This window comes from Falco cherrug, chromosome 9 (assembly GCF_023634085.1).
Source record: "Falco cherrug isolate bFalChe1 chromosome 9, bFalChe1.pri, whole genome shotgun sequence".
Lineage (NCBI taxonomy): Eukaryota > Metazoa > Chordata > Aves > Falconiformes > Falconidae > Falco > Falco cherrug.
In genome coordinates this window covers 10810537-10824937 of record NC_073705.1, presented here as the reverse complement: position 1 = coordinate 10824937, position 14401 = coordinate 10810537, and the positions used below count along the sequence as shown (strand labels likewise).

At 62.1% G+C, this 14401-nt stretch overlaps 1 protein-coding gene across 1 annotated transcript in view; it reads left to right on the top strand.

Moving 5' to 3' along the window:
• Window positions 1-14183, top strand: part of ABCA2 (ATP binding cassette subfamily A member 2) — a 34132-nt gene extending 19949 nt beyond the window's left edge. The window contains exons 26-50 of the mRNA XM_055720252.1: window positions 373-557; window positions 660-780; window positions 1040-1330; window positions 2403-2621; window positions 2799-2901; window positions 3295-3623; window positions 4168-4381; window positions 4559-4664; window positions 5020-5131; window positions 5542-5602; window positions 5864-6038; window positions 6123-6238; window positions 6508-6655; window positions 6893-7016; window positions 7815-7947; window positions 8140-8257; window positions 8391-8569; window positions 8883-9024; window positions 9362-9496; window positions 9728-9831; window positions 10106-10198; window positions 10459-10561; window positions 10722-10859; window positions 11102-11308; window positions 11566-14183. Coding sequence (XP_055576227.1) covers window positions 373-557; window positions 660-780; window positions 1040-1330; window positions 2403-2621; window positions 2799-2901; window positions 3295-3623; window positions 4168-4381; window positions 4559-4664; window positions 5020-5131; window positions 5542-5602; window positions 5864-6038; window positions 6123-6238; window positions 6508-6655; window positions 6893-7016; window positions 7815-7947; window positions 8140-8257; window positions 8391-8569; window positions 8883-9024; window positions 9362-9496; window positions 9728-9831; window positions 10106-10198; window positions 10459-10561; window positions 10722-10859; window positions 11102-11308; window positions 11566-11601 — 3692 coding nt within the window. The 3' untranslated portion in view covers window positions 11602-14183. The remainder of the gene's footprint in view (window positions 1-372; window positions 558-659; window positions 781-1039; window positions 1331-2402; window positions 2622-2798; window positions 2902-3294; window positions 3624-4167; window positions 4382-4558; window positions 4665-5019; window positions 5132-5541; window positions 5603-5863; window positions 6039-6122; window positions 6239-6507; window positions 6656-6892; window positions 7017-7814; window positions 7948-8139; window positions 8258-8390; window positions 8570-8882; window positions 9025-9361; window positions 9497-9727; window positions 9832-10105; window positions 10199-10458; window positions 10562-10721; window positions 10860-11101; window positions 11309-11565) is intronic.
• Window positions 14184-14401: the final 218 nt, after the last annotated feature.

Sequence of the window (14401 nt, the reverse complement as noted above, 5' to 3'; positions counted from 1 at the left end):
TCAACACCCCAGTGCTCCCACTCCAAGTTTCCTTAGCCACATGGAGGACAGAGAGGGACGGTACAGAAGTGTAGGAGGTGGCATGGCTCAGCCTTGACCTCTCCCATGAGAGTCCCAGGTTAGACCCTGCGTGGTGGTATTTGCCTCCAGGTGCTGGTTCTGTCCAGCCCATGGGCTGCCCACCGAGTTGTCCAGTGCGGGCTGTGGCACAGAGCACTGTCCCCAGGCAGGGCAGGGTGGCCAGGAAGCCACCAGCACCCCATGATGGAGGCTGGAGGAGCCCCTGCAGCATTGTGATGTAGTGTGGACGTGGTGGGTCCTGGTGGGAGGCCAGGGGCGAAGCGGCTGACCAGTGCTCCCCCTCTGCCACAGAGCCCGGCCAGCCACACAGCCCCCCAGCCCACTCCTCCGTCAGCCCCTGCTCTGAGCCTCGCGTCTCCCAGTTCATCAAGAAATACGTGGCCTCCTGCCTCCTCATCTCGGACACCAACACTGAGCTCTCCTACATTCTACCCAGCGAGGCCGTCAAGAAAGGCTGCTTTGAGAGGCTCTTCCAGGTACCCGTGGGGGCTGGTGGGGTGGGCAGGCAGGCGGTTGTGGGGGGACGTCACACTGTGGGGCACCTCCTGCCCTTCTCATGTGGCACTCTGCCTCGGCAGCACTTGGAGCAGAGCTTGGAGGAGCTGGACCTCACCAGTTTTGGGCTGATGGACACCACGCTGGAGGAGGTCTTCCTGAAGGTGTCTGAGGAGGACCAGTCTCTGGAGAACAGCGATGTGGGTACGAGCGTTGGGAGGGCATGTGGTGCTGTTGGGGGCTGGCAGGGAGCTGTGTGCCTTTGCGTGGGCTTGGGGGCTCCTCTCCCCTTTCTGTGTGGCTGCAGGAGTCCCAAGGGGAGAGAGGTCTTGAGCAGAGCCCACCCCAGCCAAGGGCAGCCAGTCTGCTCCACTCTGGGTTTGCAGAGCAGATCTGTCCCCGCTCCGTGCCATGCTGCAGTGAAAGGTGGCATAGCCGGTGGCAACCCCGCTTCTCCTTTCAGACATGAAGGAGTCCAAGAAGGACATCCTGCAGCCACCTGCCCCTGGGCTGGACCTGAAGCCTGAGGTCAACGGGGAGGCCCCGGCCGAAGCGGCTGTGCCGGAGAAGCCCGAGGTGGAGCTCAGCAACTTGGTGACCTGCTCCAAGCTGGCGCAGTCGCAGGCATCCCTGCGCTCAGCCTCCTCGGTGGGCTCCGTGCGGGGTGACGAAGGTGGGGCTTATTCCGAATTCTTTGGGGATTATGCGCCCCTGTTCGATAACCGGCAGGACCCCGATAACATCAGTCTGCAAGGTTCGTGCTGCCGGTGCCTGGCCAGCGGCAGGGGCCGGGGGAGGCGCTTGGCTGGGACACGGAGGGTGGCCGGGGCAGGGGCAGTGCCAGTGCCTGTCCCTGCACCTGGGCAGGGCACGTGGGGGTGTGTGGGGTGGGGGGCTGTGCTCCTGGGGCCAGACCCCGGTGGGGGGTCTGATGATGCATCCACTGATGCTGCACCCAGAGAACCGCAGCTTGCGTGGGAGGGCTGGGAATGGGTGTTTCCACCAGTTTGCACCCCAAACTGGCAGGGTCTGTGTGGGAGGGTCCCATGCTGAGACGCGGAGCCAGAGGCGCAGCCGGCGTTAGCTTTGCCGTTTGCCTCCCTCGGATCCCACGAGTGCCACCTTGCAGACTCGCCCCACTAACATGCTCCCTCCCCACGCTGGCACCCGGTCGGGTTGTCTCCTCTTGGCCCTTGGGCACAGAGTTGTCTTCCAGCTGGTGGCTTTGCCCTCCATACCCTGACCCAGGCCTGGGGCTCTCCCGACCCAGATACTGGGATTGCTGGAGGACGGAGGGTGCAGGCAGGCGCCCTGAGGCTGCTTTTTTATTCACAGATTTTTTTTCTGGGTTATCTCAGCAGCTCTTATCATGATTAATTCAGGGATTTGCCACCCACTGCCTCCCTGGGCAGGGCTGCTCTGAGTGCTGTGGTTTAGGTTGGGGGAGGCAGAGCTCCCTGAGCCCCCAGCTTGGTGCCTGCTGCCTCGCCGGGTCCCCCCACCACCAACCCATCCCTGCCTGCGCTGACCCCTCACCTGCTGGGAGAACCGATGGGGAAAATGGAGGGGTTATGCCAAAAAGCACCAGTTTAAGTTGTTTCTTTAGAACTATTGTCTAAATTTCGTGTTTTGGGCCAAGAGGAACCCACCAGCCAGCTGCCCTGTTTCACACCACGGTGTGCTGCGACTCGCTGGCCATCAGGGTTGGGTGCTGCCCTGTCCTTTGGGGCTGCTGCGCCCAGCTTGGTGCCCAGCTCGGCTCCCTGGGGGCCAAGGTGGGTGCAGGAGCAGCCGTGCTGGGGGCTGATGTCCTTTTCCCCTCCCAGAGCAAGAGGCAGAGGTGGAGGCAGAAGACCAGGACCTGGCTGGGCAGGGGAGCTTCAAGCTGGAGGGCTCGTGGCTGAAGCTGCGGCAGTTCCACGGGCTGATCGTCAAACGCTTCCACTGCGCCAAGCGCAACACCAAGGCCCTCTTCTCCCAGATCCTCCTGCCCGCCTTCTTCGTCTGTGTGGCCATGACGGTGGCACTCTCTGTGCCCGAAATAGGTGTGTGTGAACCACCCGCCTGCTGGGGCTACTGGTGACCCTTTCTGCTTGCCCCGGTGTGGCCAGTGTGGACACTGGCTGGGGGGAGGACAAGGACAAGGCTCACAGGTGCTCATCAGTCCGTCTCTACGCGGCGGTGCTGTGGGTGTGAGCAGGTTCCCATCCTTCTCCCCACAGGTGACCTGCCACCACTCATCCTCTCACCATCGCAGTACCACAACTACACCCAGCCCAAGGGCAACTTCATTCCTTATGCCAATGAGGAGCGGCGCGAGTACCGGTGAGAGCTGCCGCTTGCTGGTGACCAGCATCCCGTGTCCCATCCCCATCCCTGTTCCTGTCTCCATCCCTGGTACTGCAGTGGGGGGGCAGCAGGGGAGGGCAGTCCACAGCGGGGCTGGTGCCAGGGCTGGCTCAGGCTTGGAGCAGTCTGGCTGGCACCACGTCACCTTGCAAAGCAGCCTCCATCCTCCCCAGAATGTCTCTGGTGGGGGTACCAGCCCTGACGCTGGCTGCAGTTGGCAGCTCAGCTCATGTCAGGCATGGACTGTCTGTGCCTGTCCAGCCATAATAAGTGCCAAGGCTTCAGGGAGGTCCCAGCAGAAGATGGCCAAGGTGATGAGACTCACGTTTCCTGCCCCTTGCTCCTCCTCACCTACTTCTCTCCCCACAGCCTCAGGCTGTCTCCTGATGCCAGCCCCCAGCAGCTGGTGAACACCTTCCACCTGCCCTCTGGTGTGGGGGCTACCTGCGTGCTCAAGACTGCCTTCAACAACACTCTGGACCAGCCCATGCAGACCCTCAACCTCAACAGCAACGAGTCCAAGATGTTGGCGGCCAAGTACTTCGATGCCATGTGCATCGACTCCTTCACCCAGGGCCTGCCGCTCTCCAACTTTGTGCCGCCGCCTCCATCCCCGGCTCCCTCTGACTACCCCATCTCAGTGGATGAGGAGCTGCTCCATGCCTGGAACTCCACAACCTTCTCCTCTGCCATCAAAGGTATCATCTGTGCTTGGTGCTTGAGTACGTCCGGGCCTGGGATTCATCTCTAGCAGGGAGATTGTCTTTCCATGGCAGAAGCAGCTCCAGGGACCCCTGGAAGTGCCCATCAGTTTGGCCACAGCAGAGCATCGCATCGCTGGGCTGAACTTCGGACTCAGAGCTGGTGCTGGTCTTCGAGCACTGCTCCCTGTTCAGCCCCAGCAGTGCTGATGGAGCTCTCTAGGGTGGTGACGCCATTGAGAGCCTTGTGGCCAGCCTTGTCACCCTCACTGGGTCCCCAGCCATTCCCTTCTCCAGCCACACTTCATGCCCCCTCTCGGAATCGTTTCTGTCCGCCCAAAGTTTTTTGCAGTGTCCATCTCTTGGTCCCTCTAATCACCAGAACACACAAGCTCTCTTGCAGACCAGACTCTGGCCAGAGGGCAGAGCTCTCCCTCCCTCCCCGGCCAGGCCCCCTTGGCTCAACTTCCTGCCCCCACGTTGTCCCAGGCAGCCGGAGCAGGCAGGAGCCTGGCTGTGAGCTGCCCTCTTTGCTCCTCAGAGACCGTGACCTCGGCTCCTGCCCTGCCCCGCATTGTCCATGAGCCCATCAAGTGCACATGCTCCATGCAGGGCACCGGCTTCTCCTGCCCCAGCGGTGTGGGGGGCCACCCCCCGCAGATGAAGGTGGTGACAGGGGACATCCTGGCAGACATCACAGGGCGCAATGTCTCCGAGTATCTGCTCTACACCTCGGACCGCTTCCGGTTGCACAGGCAAGAGAGAAGGCTGGGGGGGGTCTGCCCTGTGCCGTGGAGCAGGGGTGGGGGACCAGGAACTTGGGGACACCTGCCCGGGGTGCTCACGGGAGCCAGGAGCATGCTGAAGCCTAGCCCTGCTCCCGACAGCAGAGGATGGTGGTCACAGCCTCTTGGCGGTGCCTTGTCCCACAGGTATGGGGCCCTCACCTTCGGCAACATCCAGAAATCCATCCCGGCGTCCTTCGGGGTCCGGGCTCCTGCCACGGTTCGCAAGATCGCTGTCCGGAGAACGGCCCAGGTGGGACCGCGCTGCGCTCCACGGCACATGGGAGATGGGTGGGCAGCGGCATCCATGGCACGGGTGGAGAGGAGACGGGGCCAGCCAGTAGTGTCTGTGTGGCCGGGACCCCTTGCCCACAGTGCTGCAGCAGTGCTCTCCACTGAGGAATCTGGTGGGGGTCTTGCCCCGTGGGGCTTTTTGCAGCTCCCACCCCAGCGTTTCTGGACCAGTGTGGTCAGGGGTGTCCTGCTCTCCTGGCAGCTCTGAGCCCGGGAAGCCTGCCCTGTGGCTGTCGCACCCATTGCTCCCTTCCAGTACATCTGCCATGGGCCCAGCTTTTGCCACCTCCCACTACTCTTCTCTCCTCCTCCAGGTCTTCTACAACAACAAGGGCTACCATAGCATGCCCACCTACCTCAACGCTCTCAACAACGCCATCCTGCGAGCCAACTTGCCCAAGAGCAAAGGCAACCCTGCTGCCTATGGTAAGAACCTGAAGGTGGTTAAGGACAGAAGCGCATCAGGAACAGCTTTAGGGCATGGTCCAACCAGGATCTAAGGTGCAGTGTCCCCCTTTGGACCAAGTGGCGTAATGTGGGGGGTCACAGATACGGGCTCGGCAAATCTCTTTGAGGTCTGGGCTGGGGCAGAACATCCCAAAGTGCTGCCTGAAGGCACCCGGGTTTGTGATGTGTTTGAGGATGCTTTCTGCCAGCTGGTGGGGGAGGGCTTGGCCTCGAGGTGCCTGGTTGCTTCAGACAGCTCAGCTCCTGCAGAGCTGCAGGGAGGAAGCTTGTCCTCCCACTCAGAGCCAGGACCGGGCAGGCTGGGGGCAAGATTGTCTGTCCTGAGCCAGCTTTCATGCTCCCGTGTTTCTTCTTGGGCTTTCCTGCAGGCATCACAGTAACCAACCACCCCATGAACAAGACGAGTGCCAGCCTGTCCTTGGATTACCTGTAGGTCCAGGGGGTGGGTTTGAGGGAGGGTGGCTGTCCCATGGAAGGGAGGGAGCTCCTCACTGCGGTTTGCAGGGGAACGCTGAGGCTTCTGCCCTGCAGGCTGTGTGCTGGGGGACCGGGTGGGTGTGACGTGAGGGTCCCTGTGCCATGTGCGCCGCCCTGTGCGCAGCAGCTGTCCCATACCAGGATGGGTGGCCCTCACCAGTGCTGCAACTGAGGGTGATGGGGTCCCTGCTCTCCTCCTTGCTCCCCATGCAGCCTGCAAGGCACGGATGTGGTGATTGCCATCTTCATCATTGTGGCCATGTCCTTCGTGCCAGCCAGCTTTGTGGTGTTCCTGGTGGCCGAAAAGGCCACCAAGGCCAAACACCTGCAGTTTGTGAGCGGCTGTGACCCTGTCATCTACTGGTTGGCCAACTATGTGTGGGACATGGTAAGCAGGGCGCATGGCCCCACTGGCTGAGCCCCCAGGCTCGGATGGGTGGGTGGGCAGTCACAGAGTTTCTGTCTTCTCCAGCTGAACTACCTGGTGCCGGCCACGTGCTGCATCATCATCCTGTTTGTGTTCGACCTCCCGGCCTACACCTCTCCCACCAACTTCCCCGCCGTCCTCTCCCTCTTCTTGCTCTACGGGTATGTTGCTCAGAGGGCTGGTCGGGGTGCGCTGGTGGGTCCCTCCAGTGCCCCATCTCCACTGTGGCTATACAGGTGGGATCTGCCCTCGGGACTACCCATCTGGCTGATGTTCTGCAGCTCCAGTGGCTGGTGGGCTGCAAGGGCTGGGGTGGGAGAGCCTGGAGAGGATGGGGCTGGGAGATGGGTGATCCCAAGGCTCAAGGGCTGGTGCTGCCCAGCGCCTCTCCTGCCACGCTGATGTGCGCTCCTGTTGCTCACCTTGCCAGCTGGTCCATCACCCCCATCATGTACCCTGCCTCCTTCTGGTTCGAGGTGCCCAGCTCTGCCTACGTCTTCCTCATAGTCATCAATCTCTTCATTGGCATCACAGCCACCGTCGCCACGTTCCTGCTGCAGCTGTTTGAGCATGACAAGGTATGGGATTCACAGGTCTGCCTGGGGCCACCAGGAAGGGGGAAGCTGCCATCGGGCTGTGGGACAGCTTGGGCTGGGAGAGACCTCAGGAGATCTCTGCTCCAGACTCCTGCTCCCAGCAGGATCAGCTATGAGACCTGACCAGGCTGTATCTTGGTGGGGATCTCAATCCTACCATGTGTTTACAGTCCTTAGGGATGTTTCTGATGGTTGTGTCCTCTCTGCATGTCCCCACAGGATCTGAAGGTGGTGAACAGCTACCTGAAGAGCTGCTTCCTTGTATTCCCTAACTACAACCTGGGCCACGGTTTGATGGAGATGGCCTACAACGAATACATTAATGAATACTATGCCAAGATCGGTATGGCCTCATGTTCCCTCCCTTGCTCCAGGGCATGTGGAGCTGGGGGGGACCACGGTGCTGGTGGGACCCTGCTGGAAGGGATCCACCTGCCCTGTGGGGCTTCCCAAGGCCTGGAGCAACCTGGAGCAAAAAGCCAGGGGGTGTGAACGAGACTAGTGCTCAGGAAGAGCCGTGCCTGAGGGTCAGCCGTGGTGTGGTGCTGGTGCTGCAAAAAGTGGTTCCTTGGGCCATCCAGAGTAGCAGTCCCCCAATGAGAGGAGGCTGTGAGCCCTGGCAGTGTCGCGTGTTTCTGCTGCTGTTGCACACTGCCTGTGGTGGGGCCGTACTGTGACGTGAGGGGTGGGGACTGCAAGGGCTCTTTCCTCCCAGATGTGGTCTCTTGCTTGCAGGGCTGCACTGCCCAGCCAAAACGAGCCTTTGGCTACTCTCAGCTTGAGCTCGCCCTTGAAAATCTCTTGTTCTCTGCTTCTCAAGTAGCTTCTGTATCTAACCTGGGTGCTGCTGGCATCATGGAGGGCAATTCTGGGGCAGGATCTGACATCCATCCAATACCTCCTCTCAGTTGGGTTGATTTGTCCTACTGAGGTTCAACAGTTGCAAGATGGTTTCAACAGCACACGCGCTGTGAATGGGAAGCCTTGTTGTGACCAGCCCCGACTAGCGCAGGCGGCTGTGGCAGGGGAGGGAACACAGGAGTAGGACAGTGGCATTGTTACAGGCAGCCTCAGGAGGTACAACCAGGTTGTCCCCATGGGAAGGTGTCCCCAGCCATTCTCTCCTCTTCCTCCCACTCAGGGCAGTTCGATAAAATGAAATCGCCCTTCGAATGGGATATCGTGACCAGGGGGCTTGTTGCCATGACAATCGAAGGTTTTGTCGGCTTCTTCATCACCATCATGTGCCAGTACAACTTCTTCCGGAAGCCCCAGTGAGTGCAGCTGGGGAGCGGGGGGCAGGCTGGGGGGGCTGGCCACAGGGAATCCACTTTGTTGTCGGGACCCCTTAGCCCAAGGCTGCCCCTCCCGTGGGTGCAAGCTGGGGACCTGCCCATCCTCAGCAGGGATGCGGGCAGGAGGCTCCCAGGCCTGCATCGCCACCCTGCCCTGTGTGCCCTCCCAAGGCGGCTGCCTGTCTCCACCAAGCCCATCGAGGATGACATTGATGTGGCCAATGAGCGGCACCGTGTCCTGCGTGGCGATGCTGACAACGACATGCTGAAGATCGAAAACCTCACCAAGGTGCGGCAGCGGTGATGGATGTGCCAGGGCTGCGTGGACACCCCTCGGAGCCATCCCACCCAAGGGCTGTGGGTCAGGGCTGAGGGTCCAGGTGCCTTGTGGTGGGCTAAGCCCCCACCCCCCGCCCCACCAGGTGTACAAGTCCCGCAAGATCGGGCGCATCCTGGCCGTGGACCGGCTGTGCGTGGGTGTGCGGCCTGGGGAGTGCTTTGGGCTGCTGGGTGTCAATGGCGCGGGCAAGACGACCACCTTCAAGATGCTGACGGGGGATGAGAGCACCACAGGCGGAGAGGCCTTCGTTAATGGGCACAGGTCAGGGGGCACGGGCTGGGTAGGGGGTGGGGGCTGCCTGCTGTCCTGGGGATGGGTTGGGGTCTGCTTGGGGGCCTCCCAGGACAAAGCAGCATGAGTGTGCCTGTGTGGCTCCATGGGAAGCTGCAGCCCTGTGTCATGCTGGGCTGGCCATCATCTGGGGGGTGGCAGCAAGTGACACTGGCTCTTGGCCAAGGCTGCCTGTTGTGGGTTACCTGGTAGAAGATGCTCCAGTATAAAGGCATGTGAAAGGGGGGTGAGCAATGGGGTGCTCCCAAAAAGCAATTTCTTCTCCCCATGGCACCTCACACAGCATCCTGAAGGAGCTCCTGCAGGTCCAGCAGAGCTTGGGCTACTGCCCCCAATTTGACGCACTCTTTGACGAGCTGACGGCCCAGGAGCACCTGGAGCTCTACACCCGCCTGCGCGGCATCCCCTGGAAAGACGAGGAGCGGGTAGGGCTCGGGGTGGGCAACTGTCAGCACGCATGTGCTGGCACTGTGCCATGGGGATGGCACCAGCGGGGACTTGAGCCAGTGCTGCTACCCTTATGGCAATGCCACCCCAGTGGTGCACCCACGTGGGGTGCTGGGGCCAGGCACACGCACTCGCAGGCACCCACCGATGCTGGTGGCTGTGCCTGTGGGCTGCCATAGGGCTCCCCTGACTAGCACATTGCTTGTGGTCCCCTTGGCAAATGGGCTGTGCTGTGGAGCCCAGCTGCTTGCCCGCTGCCAGCTCTGCTGGCCATATGGCCTTGGTAGGGTGATGGCAGCCCCCTGTGCCTTGCAGGTGGTCAAGTGGGCACTGAAGAAGTTGGAGCTGACCAAGTATGCTGACAAGCCTGCCAGCACCTACAGCGGAGGCAACAAGAGGAAGCTGTCCACAGCCATCGCGCTGATCGGATACCCAGCCTTCATCTTCCTGGTGTGCCCCGGGCTCCAGCACCCTGCCCGTGGGGTCTTGTTCCCACCCACCATGTCCCTGGGGCTGACACTGGGCTAGGGTGGAGAAATTACCCTGTGCAGGAGCTGCCTGCCCCCAGCTCTGCCCCCAGTGTCCTGGGCTGTGGGATGGTGTCCTGAGGCTCAAGACAGGAAGGGGGTGGCAGGGTCCCTCCAGGGGCTTGCATGTCTGAGGGTGCTGTCCCTCTTCCAGGATGAGCCCACCACAGGGATGGACCCCAAGGCACGGCGCTTCCTCTGGAACCTTATCCTGGATGTCATCAAAACTGGTCGCTCCGTGGTGCTCACATCTCACAGGTCCAGAGGGGCTTCTGGCTGTGCCCACGATGCCCCTGAGCACCTGGGGTGCTGTGTGGGTGGGAGGGGGCTCCCCAGGGCATGACATTTGGCGGGAGCGTGGGGAGCAGCGGAGGGAGCCTGGGAGGCTCTCCGTTTCCTTTTCCCACCCCTGCTGATGGAGCCACGGCACCCAGGTGATGCCCTGGGGAGTTTGGCTCCCCACCTGCCCCAGCTGTGGCCCCTGGCACTGTCCCGCGATGCCACCCCGCTGAAGCCTGCTCTGTCTCCCCAGCATGGAGGAGTGCGAGGCTCTCTGCACCCGCCTGGCCATCATGGTGAACGGGAGGCTCAAGTGTCTTGGCAGCATCCAGCACCTGAAGAACCGGTAAGAGCCCAGTGGGGGTCTTGTGTGCGCTGTGGGGCAGGAGGGGGCTGGGCCCCCATGGCAAGGTGACCATGTGGCGCCCGTAGCGAGATGTTGGTCCTTTGTGTGGGTGCTGCTTTGGAGGGTGGGCAGGGGACAGGCTCACTTGAGCATCCTAGCGCCATACCGGTGGGTTGTCACCTTCCGTGGGGTCAGTACTTCCCCGCAGAGGTGTGTGTGTGTGGGGGCAGGTCCTCACAGGGTCCCTTGTCCCCATGCAGGTTTGGCGACGGCTACATGATCACAGTGCGCACGAAGTCCAGCCTCAACGTCAAGGAGGTGGTGAGGTTCTTCAACCGCAACTTCCCCGAGGCCATCCTCAAGGTGAGCTCTCTGTGGTGGTGGTGCCATCCCCTGCTAAGTCCCCACCTTGAGGTGCAAGCAGCCTTCATCCCCCAAGGGGCACCTCTGTGGGATCCCCCACCAGGTGATGGGAAGGGGTCTGGGAGTGTGGGCTCAGCTGTCACCTCTGTGTCCCCTGCAGGAGCGGCACCACACCAAGGCTCAGTACCAGCTGAAGTCGGACCAGATCTCACTGGCACAGGTCTTCAGCAAGATGGAGCAGGTGGTGGACGTGCTGGGCATAGAAGACTATTCTGTCAGCCAGACCACACTGGACAACGTGAGACCTGGGATGGTGTGGGCAGCTGGATGCTTGTCCCCAGGGAGAGTGGCCATGCCAAAGTGTCTGGCAGAAATTACCTTTGGGAGGTGGAGATAGGTGGGGGGCATGGTGGTGGCCACAGTCCAGTGGGATGTGCTGGAGCCTGTCCCCGATGGCACAGATGGCAGGTGAGGGGCAGCCAGGGGCTGTAGGTGCGCTGGGGGGTGGGTCCCTTGCAGCCTCCTGTCCCTTCCTCCTAGGTGTTTGTGAATTTTGCCAAGAAGCAAAGTGACAACCTGGAGCAGCAGGAGACGAGCCCCAGCTGTGCCCTGCAGTCACCCCTGGAGCGCGTGCTGAGCCTGCTGCACCCTCGGGCCGCCCCCACGGAGCTGCGGGCCCTCGTGGTGGAGGAGCAGGAGGACCTGGAGACTGATGACGAAGGCCTCATCAGCTTCGAGGAGGAGAGGGTGAGAGCTTGTTCCCAGATCTGGGTGTCCCTGATCCCAGCTGTGTCTCTGCCATGGGGCACTGGGGCTGGATGCCGCAGCACTGGGTCTCATCCAGGGACGGGGAGGTGGTGGGGCCAGGGGTGGACCACAGAAGGCTTTCGGGGAAGGGTGCTGGCTCCCCCAAAGCTGGATCCCAGCCCCAGCAGCAGTGGGGGTGCTGGGCAGAGCAGGCAGCCCCTGCCCAGCCTGAGCCCTGCCTGTCTCCATGCCTGCAGGCTCAGCTCTCATTCAACACGGACACGCTGTGCTGAGACCCTGGGGGCAGCCACATCCCCTGGCTGTGAAGCCACCGAACCCTTTTGGCTTCTCCCCTCCCTTCGCCCTGTCGAGTGGAGCTGCTGTGGCCAGAGGCACGTGCCAGGGAGGACATGATGGGTATGGCGCCAGCCTGGATGGACCTTGTGAGCCACTGCCCGCTGGGTGGCCTTTTGTCCCCTTCAGCTCCAGGGTGGTCACTGTGTGGGGCTGGGGGCCACTGTCCTCGCCCAGTTCGCCAGGCCAGCACGTGCCACAGATGGAGACTGCAGAGAGAAGGATGCGGCTCGCTGACGGTGCTGCCAGCCCCGTGCGCCTGGTGGCAGAGACAAGGTCTTTGAGCGGTGCCTTTGGTTGGACACCCCTGTTGCACCTGCCCTGGGGACCCTCAGCTGTGGGGGCACCCTCCCACCCTGGCATTGGCACCACCCCAGGCCTGGCCCTGGCAAAGCCAGAGGAAGGACGGCTGCTTTCGCCTTGTTTCCATCACCCCTGGCTTGGCGCTTACCCTTGGCACTGGGAGGAGCTCGGGGTCTGGTGCCACGGGGGCAGGAGCTCTGGTGCTTCACCCACGACTGATTTCTGGCACTGATGGGATGTTGCTAGGGTCCTGCCTGAGATGGGAGCCTCAGCCCCACTGGTGTGTCCTGCCCACCCACGCTGCTGCCACCCAAGGGGTCCAGCCACCCCCAGCCTTGCCATGTGGGCAGAGGGGCGCGTGGTGGGGCAGAGGGGTATTTCACAGGGTATTTCACACGCTGGCACCAGCTGTTTCTCCCCTCTGCCCCCAACCATGTTCCTCCTCCCAGAGCCCCTCACCCTGCCTCCTGCCTGCTCTCACCGCCCGCTTCCCCCACCACAGGGCATTGCTGCAGTTGTGCCACCTTTCTGCTACGTCCCCCTCCTTGTCCCCCTTGCCCTGGCAGTCATTGTTCAGCATCTGGCTCTCTACAGGAGCCACCTGCACTGGTTTCTTACTGTTGGGTCACTGGTGGTACTGGCAGGGGGGGTGCTGCACCCCAGGATGGCTTTTGAAGCTGGGAGTGGGGTGGCCTTGAGGTACGAGGACGAGACAGGCCTGTCTGGGTGCTGGTGCAACCTGGCAGTGGTGCCTGGGGTGGGGGTGAAGGGAGGATGGACTATGGCAGTGGGGCCAGTAGTGTCACCTGGGGCTGGTGGGCGTCACTGGGGCCAGCAGTGGCACCCCCTTGGCCAGCAGTGCCCCTCCTTTCTGCAGAGGGTCCTGCTGCCTCATCACCCACAGGGACCATGGCTGGCACCTGCATCTCAGCAGCACCCTGCAGCTCTCCGTGATCTGCAGCCATGCCCAGAGGCAGAGTGATGGGAGGACCCATGATGCTGACCCCAACCACATCCCCCTCTGGATGCCCTAGGCTTTTGCAGCACCCCAGGGTGGCTGTGCCCAGTCCCCCCTCCTTGCCAGGGAGCACCCAGTGCCAGGCTCCCCCTGTTTGCCCCGCTGCCCTTCCTGCCTCCCTGGCCCAGGCTTGGCTGGATGCCCTGGGCTAGCTCCTGCTTGCCAGCCAGCGGGCAGCACCAGGCAGCCCAGCTCGCTGCCATGGGGCAGCACAGCGCGTGGGGAGGCAGGGTGGGGGCAGCCCGGGCCCCACCTGGGTGCAGGAGCAGACCCAGGTGGCAGCTGACCCTCCACTGTCCCTGTGCCCCCTGGTCTTGCCAGTCCTGTATGCCACCTGCTATAGATTGTGATACAATATACAGTATTTTCAATAGGGGAAAAAATGGGGGGGAGATAAGCTCTATTTTCAGATTTTTCAGACCATATTTTTTTTAATGGCATACTGGAAACGGGCTGGTCCTGTGGGTGGGCAGCTGCCACCTAGGGTGCCCCCTGCTCCCTTGCTGGGCACACTCTGCCTTCCCTAGGTGGGCGCTGGGTGACAAGCCAGTTTGGGGTTAACCTATTGCAACGAAGGAGAGGGGATGATGATGTGTTTGGGTCCCCAACTGTGACCTCGGTGGTGGCACCCCATGGGCATGGTGCCCTTTGTCCTCACCCCCCACCTGCCCCACAGCCCTGTTGCTCAGGGCTCTTACAGGGCTCTGGCACTTCGGGTACAGAGCCCTTTGCAGCCCTCCCATCCACCAAGCTGCCCCCACCCACGCCACGCCACCCCACCCCATGCCACTGTCCCTGTCCCCATGGCTTTCCAGTGGTCAGTGGAGATGCTGTTGTGCCCCCGGCACGGCATGCTCACGCAGCCTGGGTGGCCGTGGTGGTCTGCCTGCCCTGGGCTGGGGGCTGCCCAGGCACAGGGGACACCCCGAGGGTGGCAGTGGGAGGGCATTGCCCCAGGACGGGGGTGGCTGCTGCCTTAACACTATTCGCTTTGTTGAGTTTGGCCCCGCTTCTGGCCTCGCCTCCCTCTGCACGTCCTTGGCCACCAGCCGTGGGCACAGCGCCGGTGCCACGCACGGCCCCGGGCACGGGGCACCCCGAGGGGTGGGGACGCCTTGGAGGAGCCTGTACATTGCTAGCAAAAGAAACAAGATGAAATGTGAAAATAATGATCGTTTTAAATAAAAAATAATAACTGGAGCCAGCTGCCAGGGCTGGGTGATTGGGGAGGGACAAGGTTGGGCAGGGTCCCAGGAGGGGTTTCACAGGGTGGGGGTGCAGGAGCCCACTGTGGGCAGAGGTTGCCGGGGCTGTACCCAACCAACACTTGGCGTCTTCCAGGGTGGGTGGTGGGGCTGGCGGGTGGTGCGGGGTGTGAAGCCCTGCAGGGCTCGGGCCATGCGCGGGCAGCTGGTGGT